Source organism: Delphinus delphis, chromosome 16 (genome assembly GCF_949987515.2).
Source record: "Delphinus delphis chromosome 16, mDelDel1.2, whole genome shotgun sequence".
Taxonomy (NCBI): domain Eukaryota; kingdom Metazoa; phylum Chordata; class Mammalia; order Artiodactyla; family Delphinidae; genus Delphinus; species Delphinus delphis.
Genome location: NC_082698.1, coordinates 34,790,679 through 34,812,902, shown reverse-complemented (window position 1 = coordinate 34,812,902; position 22,224 = coordinate 34,790,679). Strand labels below are relative to the sequence as shown.

The window sequence follows — 22,224 nt, the reverse complement described above, 5'->3', positions numbered from 1 at the left end:
GTAGGTGGCAACAGACCCTCCAGTAAGTGCCCTTCAGTGTGCTGGGTGTTTCTGTTATATGATCCCAAGGGAATGCAATACAAAATAATCCATTGTTTTCTGTTCATGTTGAGTTAGCCTGGCATTTTATAATTTGGAAAGATTTTATGATCAATTACATTGAAAACTTTTTTATCCTTCACAGTGAGAGACCTACCACCAATTTGCCTTGATGTTAGACAGAAACAGCGCACCTCTACAGATGCTTTATCATCTGAAATGAAGACCCCAGTTCTTCCAGAACCCATCCTTCCCGTTCAGCCAAAAACTATGAAAGACTTTCTGTAAGTTTCGGCTCACTGTTACATGTAGACACATAGTCATCTGCATGTCAGCACTTTACATAATTTAATATTTTTGTGTGAGAAACTAATTGAACTTGTGGCTCATTATAAAGTATTAGCCAAGAGTGAAGACACAAAAGACTACCTGTCTCAAGTTGAAGGTGAAAACAAACATATAATTAACCAGTAAGGGATAGATAATGTTACAGCAAAAGACACTAAATAAGAGAAAATGAGTCAAAACAGGCAAGAGAGACTTCCCTGGTGGCACATTGGTTAAGAATCTGCCTGCCAGTGCAGGGGACACGGGTTTGAGCCCTGGTCCGGGAAGATCCCACATGCCGTGGAGCAACAAAGCCCGTGTGCCACAGCTACTGAGCCTGAGCTTTAGAGCCCGTGAGCCACAACTACTGAGCCCACATGCCACAACTACTGAACCCCACGCTCCTAGAGCCCATGCTCCACAACAAGAGAAGCCACCACAGTGAGAAGCCCGCACACCACAACGAAGAGTAGCCCCCGCTCGCCGCAACTAGAGAAGGCCCACGTGCAGCAACGAAGACCCAACACAGCCAAAAATAAATTAATTAATTAATTTTAAAGAAGAAAAACAGTCAAGAGGAGGTAAAGGTGGTAATAAAATAATAGAACGTGACATATAAATCATAAAAACCATGTTAGTAGTAAAAACTACTAAAAAACCCAAATGGACACTTGAAGGACTAAGTGGGAAAGAGAAGGTAGGGACAGAATGTAAACAAAATCTGTCAAGAAATTTGGCTCTGAAGTGAAAGAACGGAAGAGTGATAATTGTAAGGAGCATGTCAAAAATTAACTTTTTAAAAAGCAAATAAATGGGGAAGTTGAAGCTGGATTAATATCTTAATGCAATTAAGAATTATAAATTCATAAGCTACCTTTACATTAACTGGAACACATTTCTGTATTCAGCTTCATTATTTCAAGTTGCATGTTGGGTGACATTTATCTATAAAGAATTAATGCTATTTTATCTGAATAACATTTTTATCTGTTATGGCTAATAAATGTTTTTATTTTAGGGAAGATGTAGAAAAAGCTAAGTCATCAGGAGATTGGAAAACAGTACATGATTTTTATCTCACAATGTTTGATTCTTTCCCAGAACTAAATGCTGCATTTAAGGTAATGATACATAAAGCACATTTTTCACTTTTAGTTTAAATTTTCCAAAAAAAGATACTATAAATTAACTTCTTTTTCTACCCAGTATTGGCTTAAGCAGCTGTTTAAGCAAACATAAATAGGTATTAATTCTGAAATTGTATGTATCACAAACAAGTATTACTTAAGTGATATCTTAAAGATTGTTTTTATTTGTACTAATGTTAATGTTTGACTCCATTCTTTCAGTTTTAAAAAAGAAAGTTATTAAAATAACCTTTATATATTTATTTTTAGCAATCTTGCCCTGACAGTCCTTTTTTATCATCATACTAGGAATATTAGAGATTATGTAGGAATAGTTATGGTTCAGATATTACTTAGATTAGTTCTTAAAATGTTATATACACTTGGTTCTTTAATTGAATTTGCAGAAAGATGCCTCTGCCTCGTTTAATACTATCGAAGACTCTGGGATTAATGCTAAATTTGTGAATGCTGTATATGATGCCTTACTTAATACTGTAAGTATTATTTATGAACACATGCAAATAGCATAATTGTTTGACTCTTCTGTATTTTAAAAGCAGCCAGACAAATATTGTAAAACTCACCTTGTAACATAATTACATGAGAAACTCTGATACAATTTTTGGTAAATTTAGTTGAAATTCTCAGAGAGTTAGATTATTTTATTCTTATATTTTTCTAATTAAATGAAAATTCAGTAGAAAATACTTTTATGTTCAGTCCTTATTTAAAGGCTTGCTAAGATAAAAATCATGCTTTACTGACTCAGCAAAAGGAGGTAAATTATTTGGTTGTATTGGAATTACATTGAATCTGTAGATCAGTGGTTCTCAAATTTTAGCATGTATCAGAATCACAGAAAAGGCTTCTCAGTATTCAGTAGGTCTAGCATAGAGCCCCCAAATTTGTGTTTCTAACAAGCTTCAGGATATGTTGATTCTCCTCATCCGGGGGGGCTCTCTGTGGCCATGTGAGTTTGAATTTCATCGTAATTATAATTGAAAGTCATTGAAAGATTTGTGTTTCTAACAAGTTCCAGGATATGTTGATTCTTCTGATCCGGGGGCTCTCTATGGCCATGTGAGTTTGAATTTCATTGTAATTATAATTGAAAGTCATTGAAAGATTTTAAGCTGGGAACAAAGGGATGACGGACATGATTTATAGTTTAGAAAGATCTCTCTGGATGTTATGTGGAGGATGGTCTATAGTGGGGCAAGAGAAAGGAGTTAGGAAGGCATTGCTGAAACCTAAACGACGGTCAGTGTTTGGACTAGGGTTTTGGCAGTGGAACTAGTGAGACGTATTCAGACTCTGAGTATATTATGGAACAGAGCTAAACATACTTCTGTAGATTGGATGTGGGACTTGAGGGAAGAAGGAAACTGAGTAGATGGTATTGCCATTTAATTAGATGGATGGGGCTCAGCTATCAGCAGAGAGAAAAAAAGTGTTTCAAAGAGGTAATAATTAATCCTGTCAAATGCTGCTGAGAGATTTAGTAAGATTTGGACAGAGAATTGAGCACTGTCTTTGATAAGGTGAATAATTGATGACTGAGTTTGATAAGAGCCGTTTCCGTGAAGTTGTGGAAACAAAGCCTACTTGGAATGGGTTGAAGGGACCATGAGAGGAGAGGAAGTAGAGATAGTGAATACAGACAGCTCTTGGAGAGTTTTGCTGTGAAGGGAAGCGGAGAAATTAAGGGTTAGCTGAAAGAGTACATGGGTCCAAATGAAAGGTTTTTAGCATGAGCAATATATTAGCCAGGGTCCTGGCAGGAAACAGATGACACACTCTAACTGGTAACCTGGAGAGGACTGTTTACAAAAGTATTAGCAGAACAAGGGAGGCCCTCAGGAGTAGTACTGTAGAGTGAATCTGGAGATGAGCTGTCGGGGGGAGAGGGCTGCCTTACAGGAGATGAGGGGCATAGCCAGCCCATGGTGACCTTGCAGGGAGGGCGTTGGGGGAATAAATACCCCAACTTTCCTCTCTTCCCTCTTCTGTCAGTGTTCCCTATGGCTGAATCCAACCAGAAGGCAAAAAAAGGCAAAGGAGTCTGGTTGATGTAGTCCTTAGTAGTCAGCCTCTTAGGGCATAGATCAGGGTGGAGAAGAGTGAAAATGCAGAGACACATCTGTGCAGATGGTATTAGGATGTAGTGTTCTACTGATGGGAACGACCTAGTAGTGTGGAAGACATGGATGATGTGGGGGAGATAGAAGAAAACTGAATAACCAGGTCCTTGACAAGGTGAGAGAGGATGGAGCATAGGGCTCAAGTGAGGGGGTTGGGCTTGGTCAGTTGTAGTGCAGGTAAATGATTAGAATAATAGTGGCAAGATGAATCTGTTCTCATTTGGGTGCATCTGTTTTCTCTCTAAAGTGTGTGGCAAGATCAGAGCTGAGAGTGATGATGGGAAGGAGGTGTTGGAGATTTGAGGAATGAGAAAAAGGTTTGAAATAGTTGTCTTGGAGAGCAGGGAAGTAGATGAACTAGGGAAATGTTGAAGGACTGTCAGTGGTGTTGAGTGTCCTTTTGAGATTTGTGACATAAACTCAGTGTGTCTAGTCAGCACATTTGTGTGATTTTTCTCCTGCAGCCTTCCATTGCTCTGGGGTGCTGTTTGCCTGCTGGGTGTGAAGGGTCACTGCAAAGCAGAGGAGGAGAAAGGAATGATGTATTAAATAAGTATATTAAGAAAGGTGCTAGGCTGAATGAGTGCTGACAGACATGTCTTAGAAGTGATGATTGTGTTTTTTTTAAAAATATATCCATGATACATGCTTGTTTTCTTGACGTTTGCCCCTTTCATATAACAATATGACAGAGAAATTTTAATGACTGTTTGGAGCTTCTAGTTAATGAAGGTTTTAGTCATTACTTCTTATAAGCTAAAAGCACCATCTAGATGTGTTTTCATTCATTCTTATGGGACGTGTTTGGTAGTAATTAACTTTTTTTAGTATTTGAATTATTAAACTATAAAAAATGTTATTTAGTACCTTTTTTGGATCCTATAACAAAAAATCTTTATCTTGTTATTTTTTTATTGAACATAATTTGGTTGTACTTAATAATGAATTGTGGGCTTAACTGCTAATTATAACATGGTATTGGTAGGGCTAAATATGTCCAAAACGTATGCAGTCATTTTATATTGTTAAACATGCTATTCTTAGACTTATGTTCATGATTTTATCCTGTCAATCCAGAGAAAGTGAAATTGTTTTTCTTTTTCTGTTTTCAGTGTTATATAAAACTGATGGTAGTCATCAAACAGCCACCATGTATGTTTGTGCAGGTTGTACAGTGCACATCCCAGGGAGCATTCTCATTATAATCTCTCAGATGTGAAATTGAGACTACCGTTAAGTGGTAGTCCTTGGTCATCAAGTCTGGTTTTAACTATTGAAACAGATCTGTAAATATAATTAGCATATAAAAGTCACCTAAATAGCTAATCCTAATTATTTCATGATTTTCTTTTGCCTACAGCCTCAAGACATTCAGAAGACAGTATTAAAGGGAATCATTAACAGCCTGTTACGAGAATGGAAAGGGTAACTGAAACTAATATTTGGCTAATCAGTATAGATGGTTAATATACACAGCTCATCCATCTTTAATATATACGTATGTGTTTTACTCTCAGAAAAGATTTTAGTTGCTACGATAAAAACATAGACCAGAATGAAATTATAAACCATGTATAACAAAGCTTTTTAACTTGAGACTTATGACTTCTCAGGATGGTCGACAGGTGAGCTTCAGAGGATCTGTGAATTCTTTAAAATTGTATATAAGATCTGTCATGTACAGATATATGTGCTTTACAAAAATAGGATGGGTACTTAAATCAGTCACCTAGAATGAAATAATATGGGCGTTAAATTTAGCCTTGGGCTTTCTGGTAGCAGAGCAAAACTTTTCTTATTTCTAATATAAGAGAAGTAAATTTAGCTACTGAAATATTTTTTCCTGGAACTAAATATTGAATTGTTATGTAAGGAATGATGGACAGTGTAATTGATAATGTTTTGAACTGTGAATATGCAGAACACAAAAATATACTTTTAAAAGTACATATGATTTAAATTGGTGTTACTTAACAGTATAATTTAAATGATAGCTTCTATTAAAGCCAAATAATACCATTAAATTATAATTTAAATGTTTATATTGAGCCCAATTTGAAAATACCAAACTAGAGTTCTTAACTATAATGTTAAATGTACCCTATATATTTTAATAACATTGTTCCAATTTTCAGAGAAAATTGTGGTTTTTATAGAAAATTGAGAAAAGTCAAGGTAGTATAAAAAAGTAAAAATGTAACATTTTGCAGCTTTTTTCTAGTCATCTTTTTAAAACAATTGAAATCATACTGTATCTTTCATGTGATTTTTAACTTAACAGTATTTTCCTAGTTTATCATTCTAGTAATACTTTTGCATTTTCCTTGAATTTCATGTCTCTGGTTGAATACATAATGCTTCATTGAAAATGAAGAGGAAAATTTGGAATGTAAAGTGAACTCTTAGGAGAGTGAGGAAGTCCAGTGGTCTGAAACTGCTGGGACCTCAATCCCCTCCAAGCATGCTCACACAGCTTTCTAACCCCTGCTCCTCAAATGTGTGCTGGAGACAGATTAAAATAATTTGATGCAACTTACTTATCAAAGGATCATGTGGTCTTTACCCCCAAAATCTTGTTTTATTTTGGATTTATAATAACGACAACAAGATCTACAGTTTATTGACTATTTAGTATGGGGTAGGCACCTTTCAAACGATTTTGCATGTATTTCTCATTGAATCTTCACTACAATCCTGTGAAATAGGTAATATGATTAGTTTCATTTCACACTTGAGGAAACTAATTTACAGAGAAGTAAATTGCCCAAGTTAACACAGTAAGTGCCTGAGTCAGAATTAGAACCCAGGCTGTCTGGCAAAAGAGCCTGTGGGGCTTCCCTGGTGGCGCAGTGGTTGAGAGTCTGCCTGCCGATGCAGGGGACACGAGGTTGTGCCCCGATCCGGGAAGATCCCACATGCCGCGGAGCAGCTGGGCCCGTGAGCCATGGCTGCTGAGCCTGCACGTCCGGAGCCTGTGCTTCGCAACGGGAGAGGCCACAACAGTGAGAGGCCTGCATACCGCAAAAAAAAAAAAAAAAAAAAAAAAAAAGAGCCTGTGATCTTAACTACAATTTCTGTACCCAGAACTGTATACTGTACTAAAATACTAGTGCATAGAACAGGAAAATGGAAGTTTTCATGGTACAGCTATAAAATGGGAAAACAAAAAACGGACTCTCCTATCACCAGGAATTTTAATACTTATGAATTGCTTTGAGCTTTTTAAAACGTTTTCAAATATAATTTCTAAAACAAAACAGTAGTCCTATTGAGAAAATAATCTGACAATTATGTAGAATAGTATAGAAAGAAATAGTTTAGATTTTATTTAAATCTAAATAATTTAAATCATTATTCAGTCAAGATAATTCTTCCACAGAGAAATATTACTGCTAATTTAAAAATTATATATATACATGTGTATATATATCAATTTCAAAATGTGATACTTATGTTATATATTTATATTTCAGATGATGTGGCTTTATATCTTGTAAAGATCATCTAGTACACTTTGGGCAATGATTTATGTTTTCAGGTTTAAGTCTAGTTTTTGGCTTTTATCAAGTCAATTCTCACAGAAACATTGATAATTTTTTATTAGATACTGTAAGATTAAACATTCATCTCTGATCAATTACAATTATTTCTGTTTCAGTCCACGAACAAAAGATGATCTTAGAGCATATTTTATACTTTTACAGGTAAGAAAGCAAAAACATAGTTGAAGTGTGTAATTCATATCTCAATCTATGCATGTGTAAGTGAAATGATATCAAATACTAAGTATTATTTTGAGCAACATTTTTGATACTTTTTTAGATTATAATTACTTGCAACCAGAGAATTAAAGCTATAAAAATTAACAGTGGAAGGCTAAATTATCTCCAGGATTAATATTTTAACTTGCCTTCCTGCTGTGGGATTCTGGAAGAAACAGAATGGAAGCACTTTTCCTCCTCCAGTCAACTTCCTTTCTTGTAACTAGTTTTTTAAGGGACTCCAAAACTTTCTTTTATTTCCCAATTAGTGGGTTTCCAACTTTTCTGTGTATTTTCAATAAATGTTTAAACTAGAATTCTAATGGAAAAATCAAAGTGGTTGTTTATATTTGCTAAAGCAAATATGATGAATTTTTTCCTCTTGAGAAATACAGATTCATTGATACAAAAAAAAATAAGGTCCAAACAAATGAAAAGCAATTTTACTTTTTATAATTTTTTGAGAAGTATGTTATTCCCATAGCTAGCATACTATGTTTGTATTATTCTTTACAATTTACCAAAGGTGTTCATATAAATTATTATCTCATTTAAAGATAAGAAAAAATTATATTAAATAAGATAGGATATTTAGTTCAATATTATGTCCAATAAAAGGAAATATGGAAGATAGGGGTAGAAGAAGGAGGAGAGAGGAAACAAAAAAAGGGGAAATAGATAAGAGGTGGTTGAGGGATGTAAGGAGAGGAAGGGAAGTAAAGAGGTAAGAGGAGAAAGACAAAACTAGAAAAAAGAGGAAATATACCTGGAGAATAGTAAAAGCTAGAAAGTGACAACATGAAGCTCAAAATTTTAAGTGAGTGTATTGGTCAACAGTAAGCTCTGCTCATGACATCTTGTTCTTATGAGCTATCACTTGATGAGTTTATCATCTGGGGTCACTCCCTCATTTTGAACCATCCTGACCATAAGTCAATTTTGAAAAACACATGGTGCTCTTTTATTTTTTACAATTTTGGTTTATTGTTCACTAATACTCATTTTTCCCATGGAGCTCTGAAATGTACACTGTGATGGAGTTTTAGATTTTGGAAATATAACTAGAGGTTTTGCTTGGTTTACAAGCTCTACTCTAACGCTTAAAAGTTCTCTGAAGCTATTATGTGGTTCTCCCCTTGTTCTTTGTGAAATATGCAAATAACTCATTTCACAATGGCAAATGTTTCATTACCAGCTTTTATTTTTCTAGCATTCTCTCTCCCCTTTTTTTTTTAATCAAAGAAGAGCCAGGTTTTTGTTTAGTTGGATAGTAGTGATTGCCACCATTTGTACCAGGCAGTGAGCTACGTGCTTTACATACAGTTTTTTTTAATACTCAAAACAACCTCCAAGATAGATGCTATCATTCCCATTTTTCAGATGAGGAAGTTGAGAATCAAAGTTTAAGGAACATTCCTAAGGGCATATAGAGTAGTAAGTGGTAGAATTAGCCCTCAGACCCAGATCTGTCTTAATTCCAAAGCCACTGGACCATAGTGGAAATCCAAGTCTCTGTTAATTAAATAATTAAACAAATAGATTCTTGTTTTCAAGGATTTCACCTAGTATTTCATAATCTCAAATTTAGTTTTCTGAATTCGCCACTTAGCTCATTAAGCATAGTGTCTTTCCTTTTACATGTTAACAAAATTTTAACGCAATTATCTTTAATATCTTTTTCAGAATCCTCAATTTAATAACACATCTACATATGTCATCTATGCTCACTTGCTACGACAGATAGCTACCTTAGTGGAAGCTGACCATCATTTCCTAGTTCACTGGTTTAAAAAGTAAATTATTCTATGATATTAAGAACTTTTATAATCTTAAAGTTTTAAGTTTGTTAGTAACTTTATAAGAAAATATATTAAATGTTTTCAGGTCTTGAGAAATGATACTTATAATTCACAGTGCTTCAGAAGCCAATTATAAGCATATTCTTTAGTACTACATAGAGGATACATTAAAGATCTGTTTTGTATGTAAGTAATCGTTTTGCTTGTGCCAGCTGTTGTTGAGATTTCTGTCCACTGCTTTCGCATTTTATACAGCACATTCCTATCATTGATTTTTCATATATCTCAAAGATGGTGACTGGATTTGCTCATACATTACTATTTTAATTTGTGTCTTTTTATTTCCTATCAATAAATTTTACCATTATTTACACAATGCCTTTTCCTTACCTAAAACATCATTGTAAAACATACTGGCCATCAATATCAATTTATAAAAGTACAGTACTTTTTTTCCACAGAACAATACTTACATTAACATTTACATTTCCCCATGACTAATAAAAGCTAAAGAAGCTAAATATTCCCAAAATTAATTTTAAATACGGTTAATTCTTATTATTAACAATAGTTATGTCCTATAAAGCTACTGGGAACACTGAATTGGTGAACAGTGAAATACAGGGTTAGCTTCCTGCGAGCCTTTGGTCACAACATTTTTATCAACCAATCAGTACATAACCTTGCTTTATCTGTATTTCTATTTAAAGACACCTATTTGATATAAATTTTTGTTTTATTAACATTGAACTCACGGCCAACAGCACCATAACTCATGTCTGAGCAAATTTTATCTGACATAAGTACCTTCTCCATAAGGCACATCACATCCTTCTTTACTTAGGAACACTAGACAGAACTTTAGCACTATAGTTAAGGGCCGTTTTAAAACAGCAGAATCGCTAACAGAAAGCACAAGAATTTGAAGAACATGACCCTAAGTAGACTGCATAAAGGACACTTGTTTGCAGTATGAGAGCTAAAACAAGAAGGCAGAGCGTGGCCTTGTTCAGCCTCGGCATAAGCAACTCCCATTTTTTGCCACTCTTTGCACAGCCATGAAATGACCACGAAAGCGCCACAATTATTGATTTGGGGATTAGAATTAAATTGTAGGGAATGGGTGAATTTGCAAATACAAAGTCTGCGAATGAGGATTGACTGAATACTAAAAGCCTTAAAAGTGAAATGTTTAATGCTAACTTTATAGTAATTTTGGTGTTTATTTCTTATTTAAGAAATGATATTCGAGGTAAGATTTTGCATCTTTTCAAAATTTTGGCAATTTAAGAAATAGAATTTGGGGGAATAGTCTAAAATTTTATGTATAAAGGATGAACTTTGATCTCTAACAAATATATTGCCAAAGTAGAAAATGTGAATTTTGATTGGAATTATTTCAAAATCTTTACCAGATTATCCCAGAAGAGGTTCAAACAATTGGTAGAGAGATTGCTGCAGTTTATTTCTTTACGCCTGTTTCCTGCAAAGCCTGAAGAATTTCCACCTATATCAAAGTGTTCCTGGTGGATCCCATCAGCATCTAAAGTGTTGGCTTTACTTAGTAGGTTTTATTATTCAATCATCTTTACTTTTCTTTTGTTAAATATAAGAACATTTCCATAAGGATCTCAAAATACTATAGAGGCATTCTTACATCTTAAACCATTCCTTTGAGGAGAAGAGTTGTAGTGATTTATTTTCTATTTTGCTAATGGGTTTCACAATTAATGTATAAGCATGAAAAAGCTTTATGCATTTTATTGGGCAATATTTCTGTTTTATGGCTCTCAGCTGCATACTACCTGCTAAGTAGTGATTCCTAAGAATACAAGAACTTCCATTCATTCCTGCGGACCCCGAGAACACCCTGATGGGGAAATAGGATGCGTAGCTGGCCATCTGCATACTCCCTTTACTATACGATTATAATCCCCACGATTCAAGTTTTTTTTTTTAAAGCAAGAAATTATTGGCTGCATTTTGACCACAATTTTAAAACTACCTTTTCGTTTGGCACTACAATTGCTTAAAATAGGAATTTCTAGATAAAGCTTTCTGGTGGGCATTAAAATGTTCTTCTTATTATTAGAATGAATCATGTACATGTTAGGAAAGATCATTATGTTAGAATTTATCTTTACAGATACTGCAAACAATTTGGTTCATCCTCCCCTTATTCCTTATACTGATTTCTATAATTCTACATTGGATCATATTGATCTCATGGAAGAATACCACACCTGGCAGAGCTTTGGAAATTCTCACAGGTATGATCAAAAGCTCATCTGATTACTCACCTAAATAAAATGCTATTCAAAATAATGACTGGCTTTTAAGTTTGTGTAAATAAATTTAAATATACACATACCTTTGCATATAAACTTATAAATGTAGTTTAGATATCCAGCCTTGAAATATCATTATATTTCTTAAAGCATTTTCTTTTTCTATTACATTTTGAATTTATAGTTACGTTAATATGGTTTTGGCTTGATTAGTAGCATCTTTTTAAGAAGGGAAAAGTTCTATCTTAGTATGCAGTTTCTTATATCTTCTTATTCTATGTGCCATCACCTAGCACAGAGGTCGACCAACTTTTTCTGCAAAGTACAGGATTATAAATGTTTCTGGCTCTTTGGGCTATACAGTCTCTGGTCTACCATTATAGCACGAAAAACAGCCTTAAAAAATATGTAATTGAAGGGGTATGTCTGTGTCCCAAAAGCTTTATTCACAAGCCTAGGTTGTAGGCTGTATTTGTCCCATGGGCCATAGGGTGCCGGTGCCTGATCTAACACAATGATCACACATGCGTGCACATACACACATACATTCACTCTTTTTCTCCCTTTTTCTGTGGATGAAGTATTTGTCCTTTATACACAGTATTAAAAGAGTGGATGTTACAGAGAAATGGCTTTACTAGAAATGATTTATCACAGTAGTATAATAGATTTTGGAAACACTTGGCCGAATTCTTTATTACCCTGCACCTTATATCCACACTTACATTCTGGATTAAACCAGCAAGACTATCCCAGACTTAATTTATTCCCAGACCACAAGATATCCTGCAGAATGCATTATTCTAAAGGAGACTGACTAAGAAATAGGATGTGGATATAAGTAATCTAAAACGTCAGGTTACTTCATAAATTGGTTCGAGCTCCCAGGGACCCTTTCTACCAGAATTGGCCTAAAACATAGACTAGCTTTCTGGACGTATCTCAGTCCACACCTGACCTAAGAATTCCGTTTGTGGGGACCTTGGTCAGTCTGATGGATATTTTCTTGACAAAGTTTATTTTACACTTTAATGTAATTGTAATGTTGTAGACAAAACCACAATACAGTTGCGAGAGTTATTGTGCATATTTCAGTGACATCTTTTAATGCAGAGCTCCTCTAAACACTGTGCCATAGCGTTGTTGTACCAAAAAGGAGTTAACAGAGGTTTGATTCTATGATCCCTTCAGCCCTTGGGAAGCCACCCTGGACCTAGAGGGGGACCGGAGCCCCAGGGCAAGTCACATGTCTGGCCATGGGCAGCCTCATCTGTTTATCTCAGTCTGTCATACACATAGTATGGTGTCTACGTGCCGTGACTAGGGAAAGGCTGAGATGCACTGTTTTAAAGTACATAAGACCAACATTATCCTACTAAGTTCATTGCACTTCTTTTTATTTCCAAATTTCTAGTTAGCACTTAGTGATTCGAAATTATTACACATTAATACTGAACAGTTTTCTTACTGCTTTTTAACAGTTTCATCCCAAGGGGAAAGCCATTTCATTTTCAGTTCACACTAGGGCTATTTCCTTTTTCCTCGTAATCCCTATCTTGCACAGTGGTCACAGATGCACTGCTTGACTGTCCTCAGTGCATTCCAACTGTAACTGATGGATGCATTACAGCCACTTCTGGGGGGGGGTCTAACTCCTGAAGTGTCATTGCTACGATACTAGTTCTCTCTAAGTGCATTTCTCTGTGTGGTTTGTGGCTCTTTTATATAACATAGAATGAGCTCTGACCCAGGAAAGAAGTTATTTTCATAACTTTTGATCATATGTTGTATTTTTACAAATACATACCATTTCATCTTACTACATCATTAAATACAGTGCTAAAGCAACACACCTTTTTCTAACTTTTATTTTATTGCTCTTAAATTTACTACTTTTCCTACCATAGTTATTGCTAGATTTCCTCATTTCTGAAGCTCACACATCAGAAATATCCATATAGTAATGGATTCTTATATTAATTTCTGCACATGAATTTTCTGTCCTAAATCCTTCATCAACACTTCTGCCTCCTGGTTCTGCTGTTGCCCATATTTTTCCCAGGTAATGATATACAAGTGACTATCTAAACTGAAATTATTTGTACAAACAATATAAGCAGTTAGCACATATTTCAGAACATTAGGTGTAGTTTCCTCTAGAGAATAAAGGCACTGCACATCTAATAATGAAGCATACTTCACAGGGCTGTGGGGATTCAAAGAAGTGATGAACATAAAATCATTCTGTGAATGGTAAAACACAATACAAAAGTAATGTTTAATATTGTTAGAAGGGGTACCTTAGATTCCCTTAGTATAATTTTGCTAAAAATACACCATTTTGCTTTTTCTGTTTTCACTTGTTGAGCAGGTTTTCCTTCTGTCAGTACCCATTCGTTATTTCTATAGCTGCAAAAAAAATCATTATTCAAAGAGACTCAGAGCAACAGATGATAAGCATCGCAAGGGTAAGCCAGCTATGAAAACATTTATGCTGACTATAATCAATATATAGTAAATAATTTAACAAATAAGTCAAATGTCTTGTGAATTGTTCTAGCATAATCAGGAAATGTTAAAAGTAAAATTCATATCATACTCCCTCAAAAAGTACTTAAACCTGTTCATGATATGGGGAAAAGATACCCCTCATCAACTTCTCATATTATAAATATAGCATGGAGATTAAATGCCTCTCACAGATCCAAAGTACTCGGAACTTGTTGGACATCATTTTGTAGATAACATCCTCCAGGGTCACTAGCAGAGCACTGGTGAGAAAGAACTACAGTGAGGACAAGGAAAGGAGTGTCCTTAAGAGCAAACTACTCAAACCACTGACACATTTTCTAGATTTTATGACAGTCAAATAGAAACAACTGAAAAATTAGAAAATGTAACAAAAAGTATAGTCTTGAAAAACTGAGAAAATATGTCCAAAGAAGGCGAGAGATGTTTAATGATCCTTAGGGAACCAAAATGCATGGAGGCCCATTGAAACTGGGGTAGCAGTCAGGCTGGCTTTAGACAAATTAATTGAGCAGGATGAAGTTCATCTCTGGGCCTGTCCTGTTCACAGCCTACCATGGTTTCAGCACAGCACAGTAAAGTTAGGTACTTTAATATATATCAGATTGACTGAGCTTTTTTGTTTTAGGTTAGAGCTCTAGACTATACATTTAAATGCTCATATATTTTGAGTATCTGCTTTTGTGACATGATTACTTGCAACTTTAAAACTTAGAGGGAAGGTTTGGCTGTAGTCTTTTTAAAATAAAGAGACCCAAGACAGACCCATAGAGTAAAAGGAAATGATTTCTGTGTCTTGTCCAAGAATATAAAAAGAATCCTAATGCATAAATTGTAATACCTCAAAATACCATAAAAATAAGAATTGTTTATTCTTCAGTAATTCACCAGAAGGTGAGTATTTTTTCCTGTCACAGAGCAGGACAAAAGATTCAAGTGACTAGTGACATCCGAGAGTCAGTTTACACTGAGTATTGGAATATTACAAGAAATGTTATTGCCTATGTGTACCAAAGGAGTAACATAGCCACATTACCCTGCTGAAAAGTAGATTTCAACAGGTATATTTAGCACCAGAATTATTACCTAATCTTGGGTAGATATTGGCTCAAAGATTAGTCTACATAGCTTGTCATTTTGACGTTTTCGGTTAGTTGCATTTATGCAATTTCATGTGCCTTTTTAATGCTTTTTTTTTAACCTTGGGTTATGATTTTTTTATATTTATAAGGGAAAAATCCAAAGAGCTAGAAGTTTATCTAAGTTCCTCTGAGCAGTCTTCTGCTGTGTCACTCACACTTAAAATATTAAATAATCTTCTTTTAACTTTTCTTCCAATTAAAAGGAGAGTGACAGCTGTAGACTGTGTCCCAGGCTATCTTCCACAGGGCATGGGCACAAATGAGTAGCAATTGAAGTGTCAAGTAGCATTGTCGGTTATGGGTGTTTCCCAGCATTTTAACTTGTAAACTGCCATACCACTTGGAATTAATGACTGGTAACTATTTTGACACAAGGACAGCCTTATAAGTAGTTAATGCAAGCAAGAGCTTATATAGTATACTTTAAAGTTGCAAAAGACATTCCCCAGCCTAAAAATAACTTCCTCATCAGACTATGTCTAAAATTCTACCATTGTTAGTTATTTCTTTCATTTGAAACACTTTCTATTCAATATGAATTCCTGATGGGAGGAGTAGCCACTAAGCCTTGTCTTCCATTAGCATCCTAATTGAAATTTGTGTGTTGGATATTTCCAGTGTGACAGCTTCCCAGGAGCTAGACTGGGAACAGAAGATAGTAAAGGGTTGGAAAACAGGACCATGACACAGCATACTATCCTGGAAATATAGATCTCTTTGAGCACAAAAGAGAGGACACAGAGAAGAAATAAAAACTACTAAAAGCCTTTAGAATTGAATATTGGAGAGATGAGGAAGGGCTCTGAATTAGTGTATTATTATAGTAATCTACAAAATCATGAAAGTAGCCTTATATAGATTTGGGGTATTAAAATTTTACCTAGTAAGCAAATTGCTGCATGTATTTAAAATGTCTGAAGTGTTCATCTTTAATCTGTACAATAATTCATTTTCTTTGTTACCAAAGAGGATGAGGTAGTCTGAAAAAGATTTAGATAAAGTAAATATACAAGCATGATATTTATATATTCCTTATATTTTTTAAATCATATTTCCATCACTCAAGCGTAACTATTGTTAACATTTTAGGAAATTTTCTTTTGATAGTTTTTACCTATATTGTCTTTAAAAGGCAGCAGAGTTTAAACAATATTGTGTATACAATTTTGTTTCTCCACTTTTTTTTTCAGTTGTATATTCCCTAAACATTTTCCATGTTATTTACATAGTATTTATGAACATCATTTTTGATAGCTGTATTATATTCCATTAGAGAGATACATACTTAAGATATTTCTAAAGTTTTGCTCTTATAGATAATGCTGTGATGAACATCTCACTGTATAAAATATTTTCTGTGTTTAGAATTCCCAGAAGTGGAATTACAGGGACAAAGGATATGAGCATTGTTAATGGTTTCTGAAATATGTTGAAAATTACTTTCTAAAAGTAGACTAATTGTGCTTTTAGAGTAAATCCAGTATCTAAAAAAGCTTAAGCCAAGTTTATCGTCAGAAGTATATACCTTGTTTCCAATGTTCCCGCTTTGTTTGTATTTACTAAACAGAAAACTTTGCCATTTAAGAGATGAGACATACAGAAACAGTAATGCAACATTATTTTACTAAAGAAGATGAATTATTTTAGGTCCTCCATTTTGGATCCCCTTTGGTTATTATTGTCCCCAAATGAAATAATTGTAGGGCATTTTCATAAATCAAAATTTGTATAATCGAGTTTATGAAATTGTTTATGAGAGATGGCAAAGAGAGGAATATAAGTGATTTTTACTAAAGTGTTTAAATGTTTTAAATGAGATTATAGTTTAAGTATAAATGAAAATGTTTGCTTTCTTTTTTAATTAGCAAAGTCTGGTGGATAAAGTATCTCGAAGACAGAGACCTGATATGAATATGTTATTTCTAAATATGAAAGTAAGGCGGACACATCTGGTCAGCGATTCTCTTGATGAGGTATTGATCATTTATTCCAGAATAGTATTATTTGATTAAAGCTTTAAATAAATTTGATAATATGGCTTATTACTAAAATCTTAGTAAGCTATCTTCTGTTTCTGTATGCCAGTAGTGTGCTTGCTTTTGTGTGTGTGTGTGTGTGTGTGTGTGTGTGTGTGTGTGTGGTACACGGGCCTCTCACTGTTGTGGCCCCTCCCGTTGCGGAGCACAGGCTCCGGACACGCAGGCTCAGCGGCCATGGCTCACAGGCCTAGTCGCTCCGCGGCATGTGGGATCTTCCTGGACCGGGGCACGAACCCGTGTCCCCTGCATCGGCAGGCGGACTCTCAACCACTGCACCACCAGGGAAGCCCTAAGATAATATTTGATTTAGTTATGTGATTTTTTTTTAAGTTTAGCGTTGAAGGCAATGAACTACTTTGTACTGTATTCTGCTAAATTAAAATCTTGGAGACAATATGGTGCTGGGAGACAGTAACCTTGGGCAAGCTACCTGAGCTCTCTAATTCTGTTCCTTGATCTCTACAACAAACATTACCATACCTGACTAATACAGTGTTGGGAGACGGGTGGATGGATGGAGTTTTGTGACATTGTAAATAAGATAATACATATTCCAAAATTTTAAAAATTAATTTCCTTTTTACTGCCCTTTGTTCTCCTCTACTTTATAATTTCTTCAAATAGTTAACCCGGAAAAGAGCAGACTTGAAAAAGAAGTTGAAAGTTACGTTTGTAGGGGAAGCTGGTTTGGATATGGGCGGCTTGACTAAAGAATGGTTCCTTCTTTTAATTCGCCAAATTTTTCATCCAGATTATGGTGAGTAGTTAATTTTTATGAAAGTGTTTTCTCCCTAATTGTTAGATTCAAGTAGTCGCTCTTATTTTTAATTTAGCCTATGATTTTACAGATTTTTTTGTCAACCATAAATGTTGAATGATTTTTTAAAGACTGTTAGTTACATTTTTTAAACTGACCAAATTGATGAACCTAATAATCATTATCTTACTGGGAATCCTACACAAGATGTCTTTGCAAGGAAGCATCCACATGTTTTCTGACTAAGCCAGATGCATGAAAATGTGTCACTGAAATAAAAAGAACATTCGAAATTAAAAAACAGAACTATAGTTTGCTCTGCACTAATATTCAAAGTCTCTTTCATTAAAATATGAGCCATTTTAATAAATAGGAATCATTAAATAAACCTTTGAAATTTAATTAGATTTTATTTAGAGAAAACACCTATACAATCCTTAGTATCATTAAATGTTTTTCTTCAAAAGAGAGTTTTAAGTGTTTTTCTTATTCTTTATTTTTCCTAATTTGGTGTATATGTATATACAACATCTCTCTGGTAATGGGAAATGGAGAAGACAGAGGTAAATTGAAACCTCCAGATAATCCTCAAAATTAATTTTGATCATAACTTATAAAGTATAAAATTATAGTTTTTATCAATCAACTGATTAATTTAGTTTCTGTCTTTTTACCCTGTTTCTACCCCTGGTTCAGGACACCAGTGAACAATAAAGTGCTCTTGCAAATTCGTTGGACGTGTATTTGATACATTTTAACATGAAAGGTAGTTTCTAACAGAACTGTTGCTGAAATGTGTTGCTTCTAATAGATGAGATGCCATGTACATGTTTACTGCTCTGGGTTTTTTTAATCAATCATATTGATGAAATTATGCTTCTATTTTCCAGGCATGTTTACGTATCATAAGGATTCATACTGCCATTGGTTTAGCAGCTTTAAATGTGACAACTATTCTGAATTCCGATTGGTTGGAATTGTATCCTTTAAACTTTCCACTAGGAGGTGCTAGTAGACTAGAGAGTTTTAAGAATTTTATCTGAATTTTGGAAAACTGTTAATAAGCATTTTATTCAGATTAAACATTCTTGTCAAATTACTGGTAGATTTTTCAGTAATCTTTATTATTTCGTAATATCACAGCTATGTAATATCAGCAGATTTAGTTAATTGGAAGGAGTGACTGAATTGTTCACACTTTTCTCTGAAAACCTTATCTCAAAATAAATATTATTTCCTATTTCATATATAACCTAAATTATCAGAAATTTAAGACATTTTTTAAAAGTCATAGTGTCTTTCCTATTCATAGTGAACTATTTTTCTGTTAGTTCTTTCACTTTGTGCTTATTTCACCCAGTTTTCTAAATTGAAAGTATGGAAATTAAGTCTAACTCTTAATGTGGCCTCAAATCCTGGGACATTCATAAAAAATTAAAAGTTGAATGGAATGGGAACATTTAAAGCATAGGGCATTATTTTATAGTGTTTTTTAAAATTATATAAATTTCTATGCCATCCTCTGATCCCTATCAGGTGTGTTGGAGAGGGCATTCCTGCATTGGCTGGGAGACTGGACAGGATGACTTCTGCATTCATTTTTAAACTCTAAAAAATATAATTGTGGAAGAAAGGAGGGAAGAATAAATAAATAAGCAAACACTGGGGATACATAGGTTAAAAGAAGGAAAAGAAAACTACCTTTAAGAAGCTTACCATCTAGACAGACAGATGACCACCAATTCAGGGTGGTCTGTTCTCAGAGTCAAATGACCATTTGGCATTAAGTTCTGAAGAGTTCTGAGAAGGAAACGATTCAGTGTGTTCTTCCCAAATTTTAAAATGGAACCAATATATTTGATTAACACAGGACTGGAGAGAGTAGGGCATAGACTGGGAGAAAGGCTGGGGACAAGTCAGCATTGTGCTGGCCCTGTTACAGAGCAATGTAGAGGTCCACTTGATGGGAGCAGAGGGTGCTCTGAGAGTTATGGAAGGTGCTGGCAAAATAAGAATTAAGAGCCATCTGATGGAGAGCTTTGAATGTCTGTCTTTCTTGCATTTGTTGGAGTAAATCCTGAAGAATGTATATGAAAATTGAGAGGCTGGATGGAAGAAAAGGTAGTGAGGAAAACCACACCTTGTGATGGTAAACTTAATCTGAAATTTTGTATGTGTTGTCGTATCTAAAGGTCCAAAGTGCTAAGCCCACAGTAAGGAATGTTTAACAATTATTAGACTCCTGTTTTTACTCTCTTATCTCCAGTAGTCACTTGTTGAATATTTCGACTTCATTGAAGGCCTGAGTCATTGATGCTTCTCACCACACTAGGAGCTATTTTAATTTCCTGATAAATATGTTTGTCATTACTTTACATTCTTATCATGGCTTAGATTTGGCTGATACTTTGAATTTCTAATATTTGTAATAAAGTATCAGCTCTTATACCACATTTTTAGAGTGGTATATGTAATATTGTGAATTTGCTTTTTGTGTGTGTGTGTTTTTTTTTTTGCAGTAGGCATTAGTTTCTATTCAATCATTACCCAAAAGAGCATATTAAGTGTATTTACATGTTGTATATTACAAATTAAACAATTAATCTAAAATTAAATTATAGCCACTATTATCTCATTATTATGTGTATTTATCTCACACACACAAAAGAAACCTACAGAAAGTAAGACTGATGCCCTAAACAGCATGATAATATATACAAACATGTGGGATGACAGTGGATTGTGATCACGTAAGTGGTGGAGAGATCTGTCAAAGATGAGGAGAACAAAAAATTGAGAAGTAACAGGTATGATGATTTAGAAAATAGAGTTGGTTCCATACATAGTTCCAGTTTCTAAATTTCAGGACCAAAGATTTATTGTTCTAGTAGTTCTCACAGTATTGTATTTCTAATATAATTATTTTTAAATATTAAGGCCTTGGAGTTTACAAGAAGTGTTATAGTAAAACCTATAGAAATAATTATAAAATGTTTTGAAGAGTGTATGAAGAGCCATAATCTAACAGTTTTTTAGGAGTAGAATTACCAAAGGGGCACTGGAACTAAGGGTAGGGGGCGACATAATATAGTGCAGGGTTTTCAAAGTCGGCTCTGTTTGCACCACATGACACTTCAGTGGCTCCAGCAGAATTCCAACATCCCCACCCCTGCTTCAACCAGAGCAACTTGATTTAGTGCGAAATGCAGCATGATTCTTCTGGGTATGGAAGTGCCCTGAAGCAGATCCTATTAACCTACTTCCTCATCTGTTAAAAACCTTCCTTCAGGATTATAATTTTTTTTTGTAATTTTTAATGAAAAATGCTTAGAACTTGTCACTATAGTAAATGATCATAAATGGTAACTACAGTAGTATCATGCTTATTACTGTTATTGCTATTATCACAATTACAGGCATACATTAGAACTTAATTTCAGTATCTTTACCCTAGAACACATTGCTCAGTCTCTGTTGATATGGTTACCTGTAAAATCACATATCTGTTCCTTAAATTATTATTATTAGCCTTCATTCTGCCTTAGCAAATTGAATTATTGGCTGTCTTCTAATCTTTTAAATTGTTTTCAATAATTTATCCAGCCCATAGATTTAGATTTCCTTTTAAGTCAATAAAATTTGACTTCCTTAAGCACTTGATACTATAATGTTTATTTGACAGTTGAAATATTATGAAATTTGATCTAAAACACCGTTTTTAGAAAATGGATAAATTACATTCTGCTGTATAACTGATAAACAAAATGCAGTCGGGCAAAGTTTATAAATATAACATCTGTAGCTTTTTAACTTTAACACTTTAAGTAAACTCCAAGTAATAAGTCTTTCAAGTATTACTGTGGCAGAATAATTGTCCTATTAACATATCAGTAGTGCATGTGTATGTAGATGTCAGTGTGTGTGTATCCATAGGACTACTCAATACAGCTCTCTCTACATAGCCTGTATTTAGTTGGTTTTTTTTTGTTTTGGTTTTTGGTTTTTTTGGTTGTTTTTTTCTTGCGGTACGCGGGCCTCTCACGTTGCGGAGCACAGGTTCCGGACGCGCAGGCTCAGCGGCCATGGCTCACGGGCCCAGCCACTCCGTGGCATGTGGGATATTCTCGGACTGGGACACGAACTCGTGTCCCCTGCATCGGCAAGCGGACTCTCAACCACTGCGCCACCAGGGAAGCCCTGTATTTAGTTTTAAAATAGCCAAAATGATCACCAAAATCAATGGTGGTGTTCTGCAGTGAGTTCTGAATAAAT

General features: G+C 34.7%; 1 protein-coding gene across 3 annotated transcripts in view; it reads left to right on the top strand.

The window, feature by feature from the left end:
• The window catches only part of HECTD2 (HECT domain E3 ubiquitin protein ligase 2), a 77,220-nt gene that overhangs the window by 36,726 nt on the left and 18,270 nt on the right, over positions 1 to 22,224 (top strand). For all 3 annotated transcript variants that reach the window (XM_060034484.1, XM_060034485.1, XM_060034486.1), the window contains exons 3-14: positions 185 to 323; positions 1,385 to 1,487; positions 1,901 to 1,990; positions 4,998 to 5,062; positions 7,296 to 7,341; positions 9,082 to 9,191; positions 10,613 to 10,761; positions 11,344 to 11,467; positions 13,857 to 13,953; positions 17,022 to 17,129; positions 17,820 to 17,952; positions 18,843 to 18,931. In XM_060034484.1, the coding sequence (XP_059890467.1) occupies positions 185 to 323; positions 1,385 to 1,487; positions 1,901 to 1,990; positions 4,998 to 5,062; positions 7,296 to 7,341; positions 9,082 to 9,191; positions 10,613 to 10,761; positions 11,344 to 11,467; positions 13,857 to 13,953; positions 17,022 to 17,129; positions 17,820 to 17,952; positions 18,843 to 18,931 (1,253 nt within the window). The remainder of the gene's footprint in view (positions 1 to 184; positions 324 to 1,384; positions 1,488 to 1,900; positions 1,991 to 4,997; positions 5,063 to 7,295; positions 7,342 to 9,081; positions 9,192 to 10,612; positions 10,762 to 11,343; positions 11,468 to 13,856; positions 13,954 to 17,021; positions 17,130 to 17,819; positions 17,953 to 18,842; positions 18,932 to 22,224) is intronic.